This window comes from Molothrus ater, chromosome 8 (genome assembly GCF_012460135.2).
Source record: "Molothrus ater isolate BHLD 08-10-18 breed brown headed cowbird chromosome 8, BPBGC_Mater_1.1, whole genome shotgun sequence".
NCBI lineage: Eukaryota > Metazoa > Chordata > Aves > Passeriformes > Icteridae > Molothrus > Molothrus ater.
Window position 1 is genome coordinate 14,303,102 of NC_050485.2, and position 20,815 is coordinate 14,323,916.

General features: G+C 37.1%; 1 protein-coding gene across 3 annotated transcripts in view; it reads left to right on the forward strand.

Moving 5' to 3' along the window:
• Window positions 1–20,815, forward strand: part of NRG3 (neuregulin 3) — a 394,400-nt gene that overhangs the window by 185,460 nt on the left and 188,125 nt on the right. For all 3 annotated transcript variants that reach the window (XM_054515517.1, XM_036385191.2, XM_036385192.2), the window contains exon 2: window positions 2,868–2,997. In XM_054515517.1, the coding sequence (XP_054371492.1) occupies window positions 2,868–2,997 (130 nt within the window). The remainder of the gene's footprint in view (window positions 1–2,867; window positions 2,998–20,815) is intronic.

Sequence of the window (20,815 nt, forward strand, 5' to 3'; positions counted from 1 at the left end):
GCAGAGTTTGTGAATGCAACATAAAACAACAGCAGGATTGTAACTTTTATGAAACTCATGTATGGGATAAGTGAGTTCTCTCCAGCAGAAAGTTCCCAGCAGCTCCAGGGAAGTCCAGGGTATCATTCAGTGCCAGGGCTTTGGAGTGTTGGTGAAAGACCTTTGAGCTCAGACACCTGATCTCTGCAGCCAGGGATCTGTGCACAGCTCAGCTCTGTGAAGAGTCCATGTGCATCAACCTGCTTAGAGTTGTACAAATACTCCAAACCAGGAAAGACTCTGAAACTGAAAAGTGACTTTTAGTGGGATTATTTATTAAAAAAAGAAAAAAGTTACCAATTCTTGAGTGCTTTTCAACATTAGGAGTGCAATCCAAGGCTGCCATAAGGAGCTGCCAGCATCATTGTTACCCACAACTGTTGTTCTTAATTTGAAAGGTGAGGGACAAAGACAAAAGAAAAGCTTGAGATTGTGTCCAAATGGAGAAAATGAAGTATTGCAGCTTACCTCTGTTTATAAATAAAACACAAGGGTTGACTAATATTAAACAGAGGAATAATTAAAATAAAGCAGAACAAAACTTCTAAAGAATCTATTTCATCTAAAACTTTAAAATGCTGACCTTGTCAAGGTGCTGTTGGTTTAATGATGGTACAAGAGGAGGCTCCTGCACTTCAAAGCTGTGCTCTGAGAATTCCCTGCGTCACTGCCCCAGCCACGCTGGATCCCCCTCGTTTGCTCCTGTCCTTTGGGAGCACCTCAGATGCCTTTGCTCTGTGCATTGTACACCTTCATAAAGGTGTTTGCACAGATTGCTTCCTCAGAGCAGGCTCACAGATGCAAGTGTTCTGTTCCCTAAAGCTGGATCAAGCTGTTTCTGCTCATCCAACAGTTTTACTTAGCTTTTGTAATTGCCAGGAGTGCTTTCAGATAATGTTACCTTCAGTTTTCCATATTTAAAAGGGGTAGAAATATAACTGGTTACTCAGGTTTATAGTTATTTTTTGCCTAATCAAGTTTTAAATGGTCATTTTAGTGCTCCTGGGTAAAACTGACCTTAAAAAGTAACTGGGCTACATCTTTTCTATGTGAGGATGTTTTTTTTTTTACATTAAAGCTCATCAGTTTTGAAGTGCCAACAGTGAGATGCTAGTCTTATAGATGTTTGCATTTATCAACATCTCGTATTGTCTCCAAAATTCAACTTGATACATTTCAGTTCAGGATTTGCTTGCAAACATTAAAAACATAGTTTCTATTTAGCCTGCATCTTTTTTGTAAGTGCTGCTACTGGGGACAGTGGCACAGCCTTTTGTTCTGAATCTGTAAAAACATTTGAGGGAAGACTGTTAGAGTTTATTCGCAGGATATTTTTTCTCTCCACTGAAAACACTAAACTACAACATTTTCTCTCTGGAGAGGAAAAAAAAGTGTTGCATACAAAGAATAGGGTGTGGATTTTCTTATTGTTTAAAAATGTGTTCTATTACCTTTATTTATGTTCTATCATTTAGTCTGCATATAAGGAGAACTTATAGAGGTGCTTGAGTAAAAATATACTGAGAACAAAAAGAGTTACTTTGACAGTTTTTTGGGATTATCTGAATTTTCTTGCAGAACTGTCGTTACAGGTATATTGTTGCAGGTTCAGTATTTTGGTTTTCAACTTTGGTGTTAGTTTGGCAGATATGTACCTTATATTCAGTTATGAGCAAAACCAAGTTAAAGTGTTGTTATAACTCTTGAGTTTGTGAGGATCTGTGTCTGTTGAGCGCTGCTTCATTGATTTGACAGCAGTCAAAGTAATATTTTGTGATAGGCTGTGTGATATACAGTGAGATGTTCTCTTACCATTTCAGTGTATATCAGGTCCTGCAAAGTGATTAGGAATTTAAACTTTTTGAATTAAGATTGAATATCAAGATTCAACCATGGGTCTGTGGAGATAATAATCTACTTTGAAAATCACATTTGGTTAGACAAAACCTTGTCATAGTGAAGAAAATTAAAATATGTGTCAGTCAGGCATCTTCCTCTGAAAATTTCGCTTTATTGTTGATTAACCAACTGGATTGGAAAGGTTAAAGAGTTTTATTAGAAGATAGGAATGATAGTTCACCCTGACATACTGCTGTCAGTCTATTCCAAATCTAATTATCTAATTAAATATTCCAAAGATGCAGCCAACAGTTCTAGCTGCAGTCAAGCCTTTAACTATGTTTTGGGGGTGCACTTACATACACATACAGATAATCTGTGGGAAATGGCACAATCAGTGGTACATTGCTTGTGTTTGAGTTTTAGGCTGTTTTTTGTGACTGGTGATTCAAATTAGCATTGACCCTTGGGTGTTTGGCCTTTTTTTTCCCTCTTTCATTGTAGTGGGTTTTTGTTTTTTGTTTTTTTTTTTTTTTTTTGTTGTTGTTGTTTTTCTTTTAATTTACATTGTAATAATTACTTTTGTTTGGTTTTGATGAAAAAAAAAATTGTATCTCATTTCAAACCATGTTTTGGTGTAATAATAGGAAAATATTGTTTTGGTGAAAGGACACAAAGTAGGTGTCCTTACATTTGAGCAGGGAAACCTTGGAAATTGGTTGTGGTTGAGAAGTGCTTGAGATCATACTCCAGCTTTGTTGCAGTCTGGTTTGTTTTTCTGCGGGTGTTTCTGGTGAATCTTTTAAGAGACCTGAATGCAAATAATGCTGCGGTCAAAGGGAGGTTGGCATGCCCTGCGCTTTCCATTTCTTTTAGTGTGTGTTTGATGTCACTGAGCCCAGTGCGATCAAATTAATTTCCCATGTACTGCAGGAACAGCCAGTGTTTATCCTTACAGCCTTTCTTTGCTTTGCCTGTTTTCTCCTCAGACACCACGACGTATTCCACGGAGCGCTCAGAGCACTTTAAGCCATGCAAAGACAAGGACCTTGCATATTGTCTCAACGAGGGGGAATGCTTTGTGATCGAAACCTTAACGGGATCCCACAAACACTGCCGGTAAGTCACCTGCCAGAACGGCCTTCTGCTTCAGGGAGGAAGCATTAGGGAAAAAAAACCCCAAACATTCAGGTGTAGAATGCACTTCCTCCAGTTGGACTGCATCCCTCGCAACTGGTGGGTTTTCTACTAGTCTGTGGTAATCAGAAATATGTAGATAAAAGAAGCAAAATTTTGGTCTTTCCATAGATAAGAAAAAATTTCAATATTTTCTAATCATGTAAGGATTATTGTTTCATTTTGTTGAGTTTTTTACATATGAAAGTCCTATATTCCCCGATATACCAGAAGCATTCTTTATTTTGGGTACTCCAGCTACAATATTTGACAATAGCTCTATTGTGCTGTTAATTGAGAGAGAGGAAGGGCTACTAGTTTTCAGAATCAGGGTTTTAAGAATTAGTAGTTTTAAGAATTAAGTTTAATTACTGAAGGATGAAATGGACTATGATAGCCATCTGAACCTGCTCTACAGCTGTTGTACACTTTTATACCTCTGAACTTCTGCTATTATGTGAGGCCATCTTGAATGTATTGAGAAGAATATCAGAAAAGAAAGCCAGATCACTTATAAGTATTATTATTATTTAGCCATGGAGGCCAGTAAAAAAGAGTGATATGCAGAAGGAATACTGCAATATCTTCCTAAAGATGAGGATTTTAACACACATATCCACCAGACCCCAAATTATTTCAGCAATCTTTTAAACAGAAGAGCAGGTTTCCATTTTGGGCTACTTGTGTCCTAATTTACTCCTATGGTACTGTGTATGGCACACAAAAGGTGTATCTGAGATGCACTTGTATCACTTGGGCACTCATCTGCCCAAATGCTAATCTGAACACCTAAATGTATAGAGAACTCTAACACAAATGATAAAAAGTGTCGAGGACAGAAGATTTCCTGAAGTATTTGGGACTTAAGCTGCTAAGTCCCAATAAAAGCAGAAAAAAAAAGTTGCAAAGTCACATGTGCCTGGCTTAAAAATGGAAATTTATGAATTTAAAGCTTGGTCAAATTCTGCTTATCATCAGAAGAATATTTCCAAGATTTTCACTTTTTTATACAATACTGGTGATTTTTCCCATTCAGTTGTGTATGGTTCAGTGATCATTCATTTCCCTTCTTTGTTTTTGTAGGGCATGCCTAAATTAAATATTATGATTAATTTATTGTGGAAAATTGATGTCTTTTTCTACTTCCATCACAATACTACACAGATTTTTTTTTCTTTTTTCCTCAAAGCAGATGAGTTTTTTTGGTCTGTCTTAGAAATGTCATGAGCTGCTAAGGGAATTATGTCACTCAATTATTTAAGTGTTTCTCATAGTCAGAATATTCAAACTGAACAAAAATGCTATAAAATAGCAGAGAAAAATTTATATATATGAGAATTTTTAAATTGGCTGATAAATTTAGTCGCTAACCTCTTTAAACAGACTGGTTTTGTAAACTGTGGGTTACATTTTAAAAAATTGGCAGGAGATATCTCTTAAGAGCTGCATTTTTTTTTTTTTTTGTTGACTTTCAGGATCTTTCCTATCGTCTTTGCCAAATTCTCATTTATTTCCTGTGATTCTGATAATGCTGCCTGGCTAATGGTTAGAAGTTTTTCACCCAAGCTTTCTCCTGTTAAGTCAGCAAGCCAAAATGTTGACTTTTCATTCTTTCCAGCAGAGTGAAATTCTTTTATCTCTTTCCTTGTGTTATCCTCCCATAGGGAAGCAGCAGTATCTCTTGGAGTCCCTTGGCTCCCGTGTGTTTGAGGGTTTTGTTGCCTGTACAAGTTTCAGGCACTGGCACATTCTCTGGCAAATAAACATCCTTTTTATGGTGGGTACTTTGAATGGTGCAACACCAAAAGACCCATACAAGACATTGATTCTCATATAGCAAAAGATAAATTTTAAAATTTAAAGGGTGATTAGTTGTAGTACTTTGTTTAGTTTTGTAAGGACCTTGGACACTGCAAGCAGCAACTTGTTCAGGATCACTTTTATACTGATAAGTTTGTCATTAATGGAGGGAAACATTTAGGTTTGACTGTTATCTGTTGTATCTCTACCTGGGTAGACTGAGTATGTCTATGTCACAGTGCCATAGTGAGTGGGATGCAGGTGTTTTTCTGTCTGTTCGCTATAACAGTGCTCAGAAATAACAGCCAGAATGTACACATATAGAAAAATACAGTACTGATATACTGTAATTGTCCTCTAACTAGTAAAAAAGCAAATTTTTTACAAGGGTTGTGGAATTCCCACTGCAATCAAAAAGAATAATTTGAATACAGAATTATGAAGGCTTAAAATGGTACTTTGTTCTTGAAATCAGGCTACATTGTATATTCTCACTGTGAGGGTGATTTTGCATCTGTTCTGGGAGCAGAGCACCAATTTACTGAAATGGGAATTTGCCATGTGGAACAGCTGCAGACAGAGGACCTTGGATGAGCAAAATCTCTTATCCCACTTGGTCAGGTTTGAAGGGTGTTAGTAGATGATATTCTTGGGGAGCTGTGCAGTTCTTGTTGTATGTGCATTTCTAAGGATAAATATGCTAATTATAAAGGGACAGAAAGAGTGATTTGGTAGCAATTAACAAATGTTTGAGTTACACCTTGGGCTTTTTCTGTATCCTCATGGCCCATGCTGGTGATGCCAGCAGGCTTGCCTGGCAGCTCCAGCACCGTTCAGGGTTCACAAACTCCATGGTGCTGTTGTTGGAGGGCTGGCACGTGCCCGCCTCCTGCCTCTGGCTGTCAGGGGTCACACTGGCACTGGGGTGTTGGGGCTCTGGCTCATTCCTGTCCTGGGGGGCTCCTGCTTTGACCCCACAGCTGTGGGGAGTGGGGCCAAGGTGCCCCCTTGGCCAAGGGCAGGGGGGAGGCTGTGTTGTGGGAGGCCACTGGGAACACAGGAGATCAGAAGGAGCCCTGATCATGGATCTTCCATTCCTGTTCACCTACAGAGAGGAGTGTCCTGAAGTCGCAGGAATTTATTTTTTTTTTTAATTTGAATTCTTTTTATTCTAAATTTAATTCAAATTCTGAAATTCAATTTTTATTCAAACTTCTGCATTTTACTCACTATCTCTTGGTGAAAAATTGCCTGGAATGTAAACTGGCAAGAGTTCTCCTGCGTGGTTAGGTAACAAACAAGATCCACTGGATGTTTTGTGCTATTTTAAAGCTGTGACTTCAGTGTTTATTTATGTGAATGGTTTAACATGAGCTTGTTTTAAGGTCATCGGCAGGGAAACTTCATATTTAGCTTCTCCATATGCTTAAATTTTTTTCAATGTTGCCACCTTGAGAATTTAAGCTGAATGGTGAGGGTGCCTTAATTTGTAATTTACACCAAAAAAATCAAGTACACAGTCAACTCTGACACATCAGTGTTTAATGGAGCATTATGTAATCCAGGCTTTAAAAAGACCTGTTCAAGTTTTCTTTGTACAATTTTATTTAAAATACCCCATCTCAAGTCATTCTGGGTTGATTTTTTTTTTTTTTTTTTGAGTTTGGCTTGTGGAGTTGTGGTTTTTGGGCTCTTTTTATAACTCCTTCTACATATTTTTTTTTTCCTTTTTCATCCCTGGATTTTCTTTAGATAACCCATTTAAGACTGGAAAACATTGGTTGGGTAAGTGGCTAAAACTTCTGAGGGGAGAAGAGGATTGTACTTTTCAATTTCTCCTCTGGAAGAAGCCATGAAGACAATTGTGTATGCACAGGAAGTCTTGGCATAGGTGATGAGCTCTGACGTACTCTTTATAGGTTTGAGTAGTTGGATGAGATACACCTTTCATCCTGTCCTTCATCTCTCCTTCAAGTAGTAGAAAGCCTGAGTAAGTTTTGACAATGGAGAATGAAAGAATAGACTCACAAATGTACAGTAAACAAAACATAATTTCCAGTTGACCAAATTACATCGGCATCTGAAGTGTGCTACTGTGGTAACAATCCCAGAGTTTTTAGATTTCATTGGACAGTCTGTTTTTGATGCATACATGCTGTTCTGGTGAATTCTGAGTTTGGTGATCTTGCTCATATTTATGCATAAATGTTCCATTTTTACATTTAGTTGATTAAAAAATTAGACCAGTTTTCTCAGCTTTGTTCAAAATCTGTCATGAGAGCAGAAGGATTGAATCCCCATTTAATGAAAATCTAGTTTGGATAAATGTTTATATACTGTCAGGTTTTATTGTGAGTCTTCTGCATAATAGTAACTGTAATGCAGGCATAGCCCTTGCGGTCAGTAAAAGCAGGAGAAAGGGATCAAACAGATGAGACTTCAGAACAGCTCTGAGCTTCGCATATGATATGTGCACTTTACCATAAGTTAAAAATCTAAAAAACTAAGAATATAATTCCCTGATTTAGTTACATGGCTTGTTTTCTAGGCTTGGGCAGTCTGACCTAGGTGTTTTAAAATACCAGCTACTCCATTTTGTGCATTCCCCCATCTTGTATTATGCTGACACTTTTCAAGAATGCGAGCCCAGGAAATAAATCACTATTGAATAGCATTAAATACATTAAAAAAATCTCACTCATGTCATAATATTCCAAGCATAGTTTCATCAAAATAATCCATTGTGTAAAGATGACAGTGTAATATACAGCTACAAGCTTTCAAATGAAGAAGGCTATGCTTGGAATGTAGGATATTTTCCATGTCAAGGGCAATCAGCAGAGCTCCTGTTATGAAAATTATTGTCTTATGAGCATTCCAGTAGCACATATGTAGATTATATTTGTGTAGTTCCATGCACCATTTTCTGGGATGCCTCTACCTTTAATTTCATGTTTCCTTTGGAAAGCCTGAAGCAAAGTCAAAATACAAAGTTAGCTTTCTAAAAGCTTTTGTTAAGGAACTATTTAGTAACTTTAATATAGATCCCCCACTGTGTTATTAGTCCATCACCTGTTTATTCAGCAGTGCTCTAACAGGCTGGGGTTGCTTTCAGCACTGTGATTGCTTTCTTTAGCTGAAATGGAATGGCCAGTGTGCTTAAGTGTTGTGCCTGGTTCATCCCTTTCAGAACTCAGCCTGTCAGAAGTGAGGAAGCTGGAATTCCTGAGGAGTCTGTTATAGGGAGTGCACCTTCCCAGGGTAGCATCAGCTTGCCATGTTCATTTACTCCAGGTAGCACTTGTAATAAATTAAAACATGTACTGCCTTAAGTAATACTAATATCATCTACAATGTGGCTATTTCTGTCCTTTTTTTTATTGGAAACCATCATGTTTTTCTTGTATAATTTTAGATATTTCTTCTCCTTCACAAAACATGCAAATAAAAGTCCCCAAATGAAGACCAAACTAGAAAACACTCCCCAAACCCAAAGCATTTCTGTGCACTCCCTTTCAAGCTCCTGCTCCCTGAAATAACAGGAAGAGGTTTCATGGTTTTGTTGTCCCATACCTGGTTTCTTGTTTTAACCTTTTTAGATATGAACTGTGAAGAAAAATGGTTCACAAACCTCAAGGTGAAATGGTGTAAAGTCCAAGATATCTGTAGGACTCTTGCTTGTTACCTAGGTATCCTAACTCTTTTCATATTATCCAGTCTTACATATTTTGATCATTTGGTCTGATTTTTTTTCAATCAAAATGTAAGCCTTGTTTTTTTTTTTTTTTAATTAGATGCAGTTATTTAGAATAAAAACAAAATTAACTGATCCAAATACCGAATTTCACCTATATAAAATCAGTACTTTTTCAGTTATCCCTATTCTTTTTCTAACAGTCCTCTGAAATCAAACCCTTTCAAGTCTGATAGTATGGTACAAGAACTCAGTAAATAACAAACAGGTTTTTAAATGTAAATTGAGTCTTTGAAAACCTCCCCAGATGCAATAGTGCAGGAACACATGATATGATATTCACATGAAACACAAGAACATCTGATTCATGCTTTCAGAATTTAACATTCAGCAGATAGAGGCTTGAGAAATCTTCTTGTCAAAGTACTTTAATTATTGATTAATTTTGACAGTATCAACATTCCATTTTACAGTGCATTTTATTTACAGGTTTTCCCCTAGATTCTTGCATGCAGCTTCTTCTGTAACTTCTATGGTAGAAAATACTTTCAGCTTGCAGAAAACATATTCCAATTTAAGTCTTGTGAAAGCCAGTTACTTTCAAGTATCTGCAAACTAAGGGTTTTAATGCAGCAGTGTAATGATTTTCATATCAAATCTCCTGACAGATATTTTCCTTGATGTGTTTACAGAAGTTCCCCTTTTACACATTGAAGCTTTTGGGTACTGCAGTAAACCAGTGTTTATTATGGTTGTTGCTGTTCACATGGTATTGCTCCTTCAAGCAGTTCTGCACACAGAGGTCACTGACAAAACATCTATTATCCATTTATCCCTCTAAAACATCTTCTGAAAATAGTTTTGTGTTAGTTTTATTGCTTGGGGGAGGATAAATTAATTTAGCAGTAAAACAAAACACAGAATGAGAGAAAGCTTTGTACTTAATGATAGTTTTAAGTTTCTAGAGCCTGTATTTGTAGTATTTCAGGTCTTATTTGCTTTCTGCTGAGCACCTTAGGCTAGATATTCTAATGCTTTTCCTTTGGAAAAAAAATTGATTACTAACCAGTGGGATTTCCTGGTTCCATTTCCATCTTTTGAAGTAATGAAATTTATGCACCTGCTTAAGGTTATGGTGAAGATGCATTTTTCCAGTGGGAACAATAAGGTAAAAGTCATAATACTGTACAGATAAAATGCATGCTCAGATAATTAAATTACACTCCAATTTAACAATTCACCTGTGTTTCAGTCAATTTAAGCAAATATCTATGAAAGCAACATAAAAATCTTAATTCTATTTTTGTCTTATTTGAAATGCTTATTCAAATTAATATTTTTTGGAAGAGTTTGAGGAAATAAAGGAGAAATTGTGTAGATGTGCATCCAAAGTTAATGTTGGTGCTTAAGAAAATGAGTGTGTTTTAAACCTGGGTCAGCATGCAGTACTGAAAAAACATGGAATTAATTTCTCTCTCCCAGAATACTAAAGACTAATGTTAGTGTTTTCAGTTAATGTGAAGTATGGGAAAACATAGTTCCAGGCTTAGCACATCCCCCTGCTTACATTATATTTTTTTAAAGCCACACATCTGTAGTTCAGAGAAAATAGCATGAAATTAAGCAGTTAATGCTTTCATTTATGTATGTACAGAGTTACTTCCCAGACATAAGAGATACATATCCTTTTTTAGAACAACCAGTAATGTGAGTGAAACAAAAATATTTCTGGAAGCTTTAAGTAAACTGTCATTTCTTCCTGGAATTCTGGAAGAGAAAGAGGCCAAATTCAGCTCCCTTAGAATTTGGCAAGATCCCTTCAGCTGGTTGAATCAAGAGTTGGGCTGTAACCTGGAATTTCAGTAGGGAGAAGTGATAAATGTATTGCCAGCTCAGCAGCTGAGATGGCTTTTTCTTGAGGCTGCTAATAATGCTTGGATTTCTTCATTTGGCACTTAAGTGGGAGATCAGGAACCAGTGCTGTGCTAACATTAATTTATTTCCCTGTCTCAGTATCAAGAATACTTAAATCTGGTGGAACTTTTCAGTTTTATCACCATTTTTCTTGTGCCTACACATGTTTCTGAAGCTGGATCTTGCCATCATACTTTAGCAAGGCATCCTGCTTGTGTAGCACATCTCCACTTGTAGAGATGAGTCAAATCCATTCTGTACAAAATACAAACTTCTAGTGAGCATGTTGATCTGTTAATAGGATAAATTACCTCAAAACTGCCTCCTGTTTCCTAATTCTAAAGCAAAATAAAGCCATGGCATATATAAAAAGCAATAACTCAGTACATGTTGTCTGAAACTAAATACACGGTGAAGGGGTATATCCTGAAAATTGGAAAACCACAAATTGGTTAAGTCCTTCCACTGTAAAGGAAGGTTCTGTGAAATTATAAGAATTGGGGTTTTTTTCCCCTCCTTATTTTCCAAGACCCCAGGGGAAAAAGGTTTGTGAAGCTTCTATAGTACCCACAAAGAATTTGAGGAAAAAGAAACCATACCTTAAAATGTATGGGTGCAAATATTGATGGCATATATTGCATCTGTCTTGAAGTTAGCATATGCAAATATTCTGCCATCAAACTCTGCTTTTAAATTAACTTGGAAATGAGTTAGCTTTGTTGTTGTTCTTACCTCCCTTAGGCAAGAAGGAATTTGTGAAGTGCATAATGCAGACATCTGAAATCTCTCATTTAAATTCTCATCCCTGCCAGTGTCTTAAGTACACTGAAAGCAATAGCATTTCCAATCTAATCCTATCTGCAGACATTCTTCTCCCAGAAGATCTGGAAAAAAATCTCTCTAGAAGAAGAAATAAGCTCTGGACAATTGAGTCCTTTAAATAGAAATATATGCCAACTATATCAAAATGCTAAATACCAGAACATTAATCCACCAGCACTCTAGATCCATCTAAATGAGAGCAAACAAAACCAACCACCTGTGTCCTCTATCCTTAACTGCTAAGAAAGCCCTTCCTACTTTCTCAAAGAGGAAGAGGGGAAGTGAGGTAAAAACACGTGGATTCTGTCATGTTGTGTGAAGTGGGGCATCTGGGATCAGACAGGCAGGTGAACTCTGTTCTGTGAGTTGTATTGAATAGATGAATATTCTGGTCCTTATCCCGTACCCATAAATGTAGTGTTTGAATTTTTCAATGTATTCCTTGAAGTTAGACCAGTGCAGAGGGGTGAACTCTTTGGGCAACCTGCCAACAGTATATAATAGGCAGCAGATTTAGATAAAGTCTGTTCAGAGATAATGCCTGGAGTGTGTAATGAAACACCTTTTGGGCTGTGTTTGTGCCTCATCAGCCGCTTTGTTGGGTAGAAAACTGCAGATCTCACAAGAATTGTGCTGTTGAAGAAGCCACTGTGAGAAGCTTAGGGTAATATCTGCACTCTCACTTGGATCAGCACACAGATCTGAGGTCCAACTCCAGACACTTAAGATAGATCTAATATCCCAATGATACCTTGTTAATTAATTAAATGCAAAGGATATTTGACAGGGGAATGCAAAGTCAGAGATTATCTGTGGAACTGCTTCTGGAAGGAAGCATTTGCTATAAAGCTATATAAGTTTATGAACTTTGCATCAGGTGCTGAATATTTCTTAAAAAACAGCAGTTCTTGTCTTTTGGTGAATGTGTACAATCTTTGCAGCAAGCATTTGGTCTGAACCTTTCCTATTTTATGATGCTTTATCCTGACTTCATGAGGCAAATTGATTTTTTAAAAGCATCTTACAAAAGAACATCTGGAAACTAATACTTTTTTGTTTGCTAGATTTTATTAAAAGTTTGTTGAGGACAGGGGGCAAAACATTTAGAAATGAAATAAAGCCTCAATTTGTTCTTACTGGCCTCAGGAAGATCCTCACAGACAGACCACATTCCTTTGGCCTCATTTCACACAAAAATATATGGTGTTTTGATTTTTTTTAGGGTTTTGGAGTTTTTCTTGTGTTGGCTATTTTGAAAAGTAAAAACCAGATCAATGAGTAGAATATCTAAAGTATCTAAAGGGGGGCTGTAGTTGATGGGATCACTCTGGCAGACTCTTTGAGGCTGCTGAATGGAACTTTGCGTGGGAGCTGCACTTGAGTCAGGCTGCCCTTTAATTCTGCCCTTCCTTTTGTGTGCAGTTAATTTTATTTCTCTTCTATCTTTAGGTCCCCTCTAATACTGTTCAGGTGATAGCAAGGTTCTGACTTGTGGGGCCCAATCCCATCAGAAATCAGAAGGAGGGCACTGTAAAGTCCTTGTACAATGCCTGTCCTGGATGGGCATTCCCAGTGCACTTCTGGAGGAATTTTCAGCTTTCTGCTTAAGTTTCTTATTGTGACTGGAGCTCCTAGGAGAGTTTGTGAGGATAACCAAATCCTAAAAATTGAGTTTTTTGCTAATCTGATTAGGGAAATACTAGCAGAGGCCTGAAACAGACTTTCACGCCCCAGTCCCTTCAATTGGAAAAGTTTATTTCAAACATGATCTTAATAAATTTGTAAGGTGGGTAACATACCCACAGGTATAAGGCTGTGGTTGCTGGCTGAGGTTAGGGCAGCAGGGTGACCATGTGCTGATTGTCTTTGAGGACTCTGGAGGAAAAGGTGGAGAATGAGAACTCTGAGTTAGTATAGACAGAACATGGGAAAATAAAGTCATAATTTGATGGATTAATAAGTCTACCACAATTAAATAAAACCAGCTGCTTAAATATAGAGGTTTTTCCATTCAAGCACCATCCAAGTCTTTGTGGACTGAGGAAAATTACATGGAAAGGAATGCTGTTCATAAATCTGTGGTTCTGCTTCCATGCTAAATTGCTGTTTCCATGTGATTTACTAACTCAAAACCAGTGCAGAAATCATTGGGAATTCATGTTGCTGCATTATCCAGGGTCTGCATCGTTTTTTGTGTTATTTAGAGCAATGGTCCTTTTGTTTTGTAGAGCATCCATCATGCTACCAAAGCTCCCAGCTCTAGGCACCAAATGAGCTGCCCTTAGGGAGCAGCAGCAGAATTTGATGTTGTAGCTGCTCTGGTAGTGCCAGTGTGAGATACTGATCCTGTGTGATACAGACAGGCTTTGCCAAAGTGGGCTCAAAAAGCACAGCATCATTTCCATGTTGGAGTGTTGGTTCAAATCATACAAGGTGTTGTCAGAAAGGACTGTAGCAGTTTTGCTTTTCTCTGTTACTTTGACCATTTTGATCATTCCATTTGGGAAAGAGATATTTTTCTCGTGGTTATCCATAGAGGTGATAAGATTATTTGGTTTATTATTTGTTTTTAGGAGTGGGGCTGAGGGTTTACCTCTTTACATTGCAACTTTAAAATTGTCCTGGAACCAGGAATTTCTAATGTAGCAAAACAAATTTCTGTCAGAAACCATGAATTTCCTGAAATTCAGGAAGGAAATAGCAGCAACAACTAAAATTTGATGTGGGTTTTTTTGGTGGTTTTGGCTTTTTTTTTTTGTTTTTTTTTTCTTCTCTCTCTTTTAGAAAGAACTAGCAAGTTCTCATAGCAGTGCTTTTAAAATGCTCACTCTTGTAAAACCCTAAGCACTCTGTGTTTGAATAATAATGATTTACAGCAGTGGAAATGTTTGGTACACTGCACTAAAGTTTTTTATATCATTTTTGCAAGTAGTGCACAGTAAAATATTTTCTAATAGAAGAAAATGGACAAGATAGTGGCAATATATGCAACATGTTAGCAAAAAATAGACTGTATGAATTTTAAATAAAGCACAAAGTTAATTCATTATGCATGATGGATAACTATAATATTTGCCAGGATAAAATTTCTAGTAAATCTTATTATTTGCTGAATCAAGATGATTGTGCTCTTGTCCAGAGTGACTTGCTTTCTTTGTGTAGTTGGATCTGCTCATGATGTAAACATAAATCAGAAAACAAGATGCTGCATATTGACAGAATTGGAATTAATTTTTTATTTTTTAAAAAATACCTTTACAGAATTATCCCAAGTGTTGTCTTTAGCTGGGTTAGGTAGAAGGAAGACACTGCTGTGTCTGTAGCTGCATCTGGTAGCTTTTTCATGGTTTTCAAAGATAAATTTCTCTGTTCTGGATTTTGTCTTCCCACAGTTATTTTCAATAATCTGTAATCACACCACACATTTTATGAAACCATACAGATCACAGATCTGTCTCAGTCATCCCAAGTGCATTCATTCTGTTAAAAATGTTCATTTTGGCTTGTTTGTCTGGCATTTTGTCATAGATGTCTAGCAATAATCTCAGGCTCACCACAGCATAAACAGAGTTGCTCTTAATCTTTTAATTATTTGTTCAGTTAAATCCCTTTCTGAACTAGATCCTGGCAGTGTGTCCTGAGAGCCATAGTGTCCCCAGGGTCTTGCTGGAAAAATGGTCACTGTAACCCAGTTTCACCCCAAATATTCTCATCCTGAGTTGATGCTGCATAGCAGGGATCAGTGTTCTTCTACTCCTCTCTTGGTGGAAGTCCTTGTGGGGAAAACGTTTTTTCTCCAGCAGAGAAAATTAATCAAGATTAATTTTGCTTAGGGATTAGGTGGTGTAACCTGAAAAGAATTATTGTGGTAATTCTGGGACACAGTTTTTAGGTGTAGAGAGAACTCTGCAGCATTACATGACAGAATGAGCTTAGATCATTTGAAAGAAAACATGGATTCATCCCTAATGAATCATTGTTCACCAAAGGATCAGAGTTACATAATTATGTAGTAGAAAAGAAAAACCACCATCTCAGCCTTTCACTACTTGAAAATGTTTGCAGAGTAGCCAGGAAGAAGGCTTAGTGTCTGTAAGTGGGCAAAATTCCAGATACGCTTTTCCACTGTTGCTTGCCTTGCAATGCAGCTATTCTTATAGTAAAAACCAGCAAGATGGAGCACTCATCATTTTTTTTTTCACCAGCTTAATCTGTTGACATTTCTGAAAACAGGCAAGTAATATGTGAAAAATAAATGTAAACTTTTTTCCCCTTTGTAAATAAAATGTAAAGGCCATTATAGCCTAAGTTTTGTACAAGCTAGAGCTGTTAAAAAACTGACTTGAGTGGGTTCTCAGTTTACTATTGTAGTTTTCATATTAATTACTGAAACATGTAACCTTTTGCAAGTCTTTTTAATGCTTTATTAGTGTTTTGTGGGGAATAAGGAGATTGACATATTTTTCTTTAGCATCATCCTTAGAGCATAGATGTTAGTTTGCATTATATTTCTGTTACACAAAAATGTTAATAAATATCTTTATTATCATCCAAAAAGCCTGGATATGCAAGTGCTATTCTCCTTTCAATTTAGGCTCAGTTGGAATAACAGGGGGGTCTAATAGTCATATGAAAAATTTACAGTTATGAGTCCTAAATGATTAGGCAGTCTGTATGTAGCTAATAGGAACTGTGTTATGCTTTATAATAATTAGGTACTTGATCATTGTTTCTTTTTAAAAGGTGTACAAGTGTAAAAATGAAAGTATATCCATTTTCTTAGAAGGAGTGTCTGGAGCTGGCACTGTGCTGTGTTTCATTGTGCTGGAGCATTCTTGATCTTTTGTTAAAATCCAGAGGTACATTCTGGGATAGCTGTTGGAAGAACCTGTGATATGTTTTAAATCTCACTGGTTTGCTTCCTTTTTCTTAGCAAGGACTTAATCCTGAAGTTTTCAGGAATAGTCATCTGCTCCTAAAATAGGCAACAGCTTTTAACTGCTAATGATCATTGACCAGCTGACATTTATACTTTCTGTCTGTCCTCTTGGAATGCAGAGTCAAAGTTCATCTGAAACAGTTGTTTTGCCTTTTTGCCTTATTTGGCATTTAAACTACAGTAAATCTGAGACTTTGAACCCCTTCTGGTAGAAGTTTGCACTTGCCATGGGGACATCTTGATCTCAGGGAATTTGTAGATCAAAAAAACACTGTCACAGTCAGAGATTTCCATGCACTCCAACCCATCTTTGACTTCTCTGTGTGCTTAGAATATCTTTATGCCATAACAACTTCCTTATAAAATAGAATTTTGTATTATTACCTCTCAAACACACAGCTACAATGACTTTGTAAAGTGGGCTTATTGACCAACACAGTAGTGTTGAAACATATTTCAGTTTTGTCTGATGGACAGAATTAGGAGGAGCCATCCAATCTGTATTTTGACAGCCAGGTTTATTATCTGCAGTTTGACCTGATAAATGGTTATGAGGTGGGTTTTGTCTTGTGGTGAGCTGGGTGTTGGTTGTTAGGGAGTGATGGCTGTGCTGGGGGAGCTGTCTGGTCTCTGCTGTCACACAAGGGGGCATGCACATGCTGCACTGCAGGTTGCTGCAGTGATTGCAGCTTCCTCTAATGTTACATTAATCTGAGCCTGATCACTGTCTTAAATACTCTCTAATCACAGCAGTAGCTAAATAAGTAATGAGAAGTGGCTTTTAATGGAATAGATTCTGTAGGTATATGTACCACTCACTGAAATTTTGCCTACAGTCTTATCTTGGACACTAATATTTTGGGAGCTGGTCTTGTAGCCTGTTCCCATTTATCTCTAAGTTTCCTTTTCCTAGCCTTATAAACCAATCTATCAAACCAGCAAGGTCAGATGTAAATCTTCATGACTGAAGGCTGCATTGTCTCCTGACTTTAGATTTTATAGATACTTCTGTTTACAGGTATTATCTTCTTTTACCTCCTGCTGGAACTGAATCCTTTGTGGTTGCCATTTCGTTGTCTTAGATACGATCAAGCAAAAAACCAATCCTTTATGCATATAAACAAACACCAAATCAATTTTCTGCTTTGGCATTTGTCTCTTTCAGGATCTGCTCTTAAGAACAAACAAATGAAAGCAGGGAAATGGCTTACTTATGGCCTCTTTTAAGCCTGAGGGGGTTTTTATGAGTTTGTTACCATTGGGAGCAGTCCATCTAAAATGGTTTTGTTGATCAGGGAATGTACTGCATGCCAGTGCTGGGTCAGTAGTGTTGAGAACCTTCTCAGCCGTGTATTCCATGTAGCCCCACTTGGATTTGCTGTACCAGGAGCACGAGTACTTGGTTCAGCTCAAGCCCCAGGGTTCCACATTCCCAAGTTCTCTGCATGGCTTGTTTTTCCCTACACTGTGGTGCAGTAATGAGGGTGGAATTCTGCAGCCATGAACAGATCCAACAGTAACTGCTGAGTGCTGGTGCCTCTTATAAAACCAGGCACATAAACCAGTACCACCCAATATTTATGAAATACTTGCTTTCTGCTGCTGTCAACACTTACTAATTACTATTGCAACTATTTATTACTTGCAAATGGGCTTTTTGGGTATTACTGTAATTAAATAATAGCTCTTTATATTCCCTGTGACAAATCATGATGAATTAGCCAACTTATCTCCTCACCTATTTCTCTTCCCTTTTTAATTTAAGATATTGCATATGAGTCTATGTTTTAACCTAGATTTGTATCTGCAAAGGAATTTCAAAGTACTGCCCTTGATTTTTGCACAAATGTACAATTCCACATCAGTGTGCAAAGTCTTTAGTTAGATGTCATTTCAGCAATAGAACATTTAGTTGAAATAACAATTAGAACTGTCACCCATAAATATTGGGTGAAGCCAGTGACTAAAAGCATGAAGTGAATAATATATAGAGAACAGAAAACTGTAAATGCTGTTATGTAAACCCATTAAATATGTTCTTTATTTAGAATATAGGTAAATATATTAGTCTTAAATTGAACTATGATATTGACTTTCTTGGAAGTCCATGGAGAGAGGAGCTGACTGACATATTTTAAAGAAAACTCAAATCCACCTCATGCACAGGAGCAATTGTTAATGTAAAAGCAAATAGCATTTTTATTTTCAATCATTTGGCTAGAGACAGGACAGAGCCTCCTGCAGAGCAGAAAGAGCCATCCAGTGGAAAATGCATTTTGAGGATGCTCTTTGGACTCTTGTCATTTTAGACTCCCAGTAACGAAGTCTTGAGATATCATCTCTTTGTTGATATGCCCTCCTGAATAAAAATATTAATTACTGTTGTTCAAATAGTGAATGCTATCTGAGCAGCAATCCTATTACCTCAGTTCATGTTTCAAAACAGATAAGGAAAGTTTCATCTTCAGCAATAAGGAGCCAAAAGAATCCTTCAGCACATTTGTCTGTATTATGTCCCCTGATCTCCTGAAACCATCAGAAAAATTTCACTGGAGTGGGCTTCACAGTATTAATGATCCAATAGGATAAATTATATTTGTTAAAGTTTTTAAGGTCCAGGAATTTACAAACTGTGACAAAGAAAGTATCAAGGAGGGCATTTTTCTTGATCTGGTGTTAAATTTTACAGTACTTAGAAGCTTTCAAAGATTGGCTGCTGTATTTTGAAGTGCAGAACTTGGATACAAAACAGCAATTAGTTTCTGTTGGTTTAGCATTTATGTAGATAGCATAAAGAAACATTAAAATGTAAACAATATGAAAAACAAGGTATTGAAATATACTGCATATAAGAGCATTTCCCTTTTCTGAAGTACATATGTGGAGCAGCAATGATATCTCATATGCTGGAGAAAATTTCATCCAATAGCTCTATAGCCATCCAAAAGTGATCCAGTTACTCTTTTTTAATCACACTTTCTCTCTCCAGTGTTCCTTATGTGAAAAGCAATTCCTAAATTTCACACTTGAAATGCTATAGCGAAGTGACATAATTTCAACAATTCCTGAATGTCTTGCCATGAAAGATTAGGCTTTCCAGTGGTTTAATTTTGCATATGGCAGATGTTTTAATATTATACTTTTTCTTAACAATAGGAAAAATGCTGCAGCAGATCTGGTCAAAGATGGCTGGCAAAGTGTGGCAGTGTCTGGTGCATGTGCATTTCTGTGTCACACAGCTGCCTTCTGGACAGGGGGGCTCAGGGCAGCTCCTCTTGACATGGTCAGTTTTAGGTGAACCTCCCGCAGACAATTCCATGTGCTCGCTCCACACCTGCTATTTACTATTTACACTCATGCCTTTATTTTCCTAGGTGGTTTTGTCCAAGCCATTTGCAGGGGATGGCCCTGCAAGCACCCTCTGTGCTGTTGAAAAAATAATCATTTAATCTTGGTCCTGTGAGTCCAAAATCAGTATGTACTCAGAAGAATCAAAGCCTTGTCATTTATCAGGCTATCACAGGGTACTTTTGGAAGATTTTTCATGGCAGGTACAATATTTCAGGGTTGATTTTTTTTGTTTTGTTATTTTTTTTTAAACAAAATTAGCAGCTCAGGTAATTAAGCTTACATTAGATCAAATAAATGAGCTTTGAGAGTGAAGTTAAAAGCTGAAAGTTTGTCAGCCTAATTGTAACAAATTGTTGGTCTGACACATAAGGTTAACAGCAGCTAAAAGCTTAGAAGGGAAAAATATCACTCAATCAATGGGAAAATCCTTTAAAGAAAAGCTTTGCTGGGCTCAGATGTATGAGGGAAGCAGGGCACACACCAGAGGACAATGAGAAATTTTGACTTGATATTTAAGAACCTTTAAAGATTATAAAACCCCCAAATGTACAAAATTTAATTAGAAGCTAATGATTTGGCTTTGTGGGGAGCTGAAGAGAGCAGAATTGGGAATGGCTTGTTTGAAATGACCTTGCTGTCAGGCTTTCACATAAGCTGTTAAATGCATGCTAAGAACTGCCACAAAATCAATGAAATAAAACATTGCAGTGGTCCAGTATGGAAGCATAAATTACCATTTTAATTTTCAATCAATAAGAAAACAGATATCTCTGAAGCACTAAAACATGACCTGCACACAGATCTTCATTGCAGGACAAAAGAGAACACAACAGATACCCATAAAACTCTCACAGATGTTTTCAAGAGTCATTCTGGCTGTATCAAACAGGCAGAACAATGCTGGTTCTGTATAATGAATTGATCTGCTCCTGATTAGGAATATCTGCTCACTGAATAAAGCAACTTTCTTCATAGCTTATCATTTTGGAAAGCTTTTTGATAGCTGGTTTTAGAAATTGCATTGGATGTCCTTGTTTTGTTTTGAAGTGTGTGGGTCTGGGCAGCATTTGAAAAATGTGTCTGGTCTAGCCCTAAAAAGTGTCAGGATGGTGCTGCCCAAAAGGCATTAAAGAGGGAAATGGAGGGGCACAGAGAACTTTATTGTAGGCCATAGTTTTACAAGTATTTAACCCTGATTGTTGCCATAATTATTAGTTTATGATAGTGTTTCATGTCTTGCT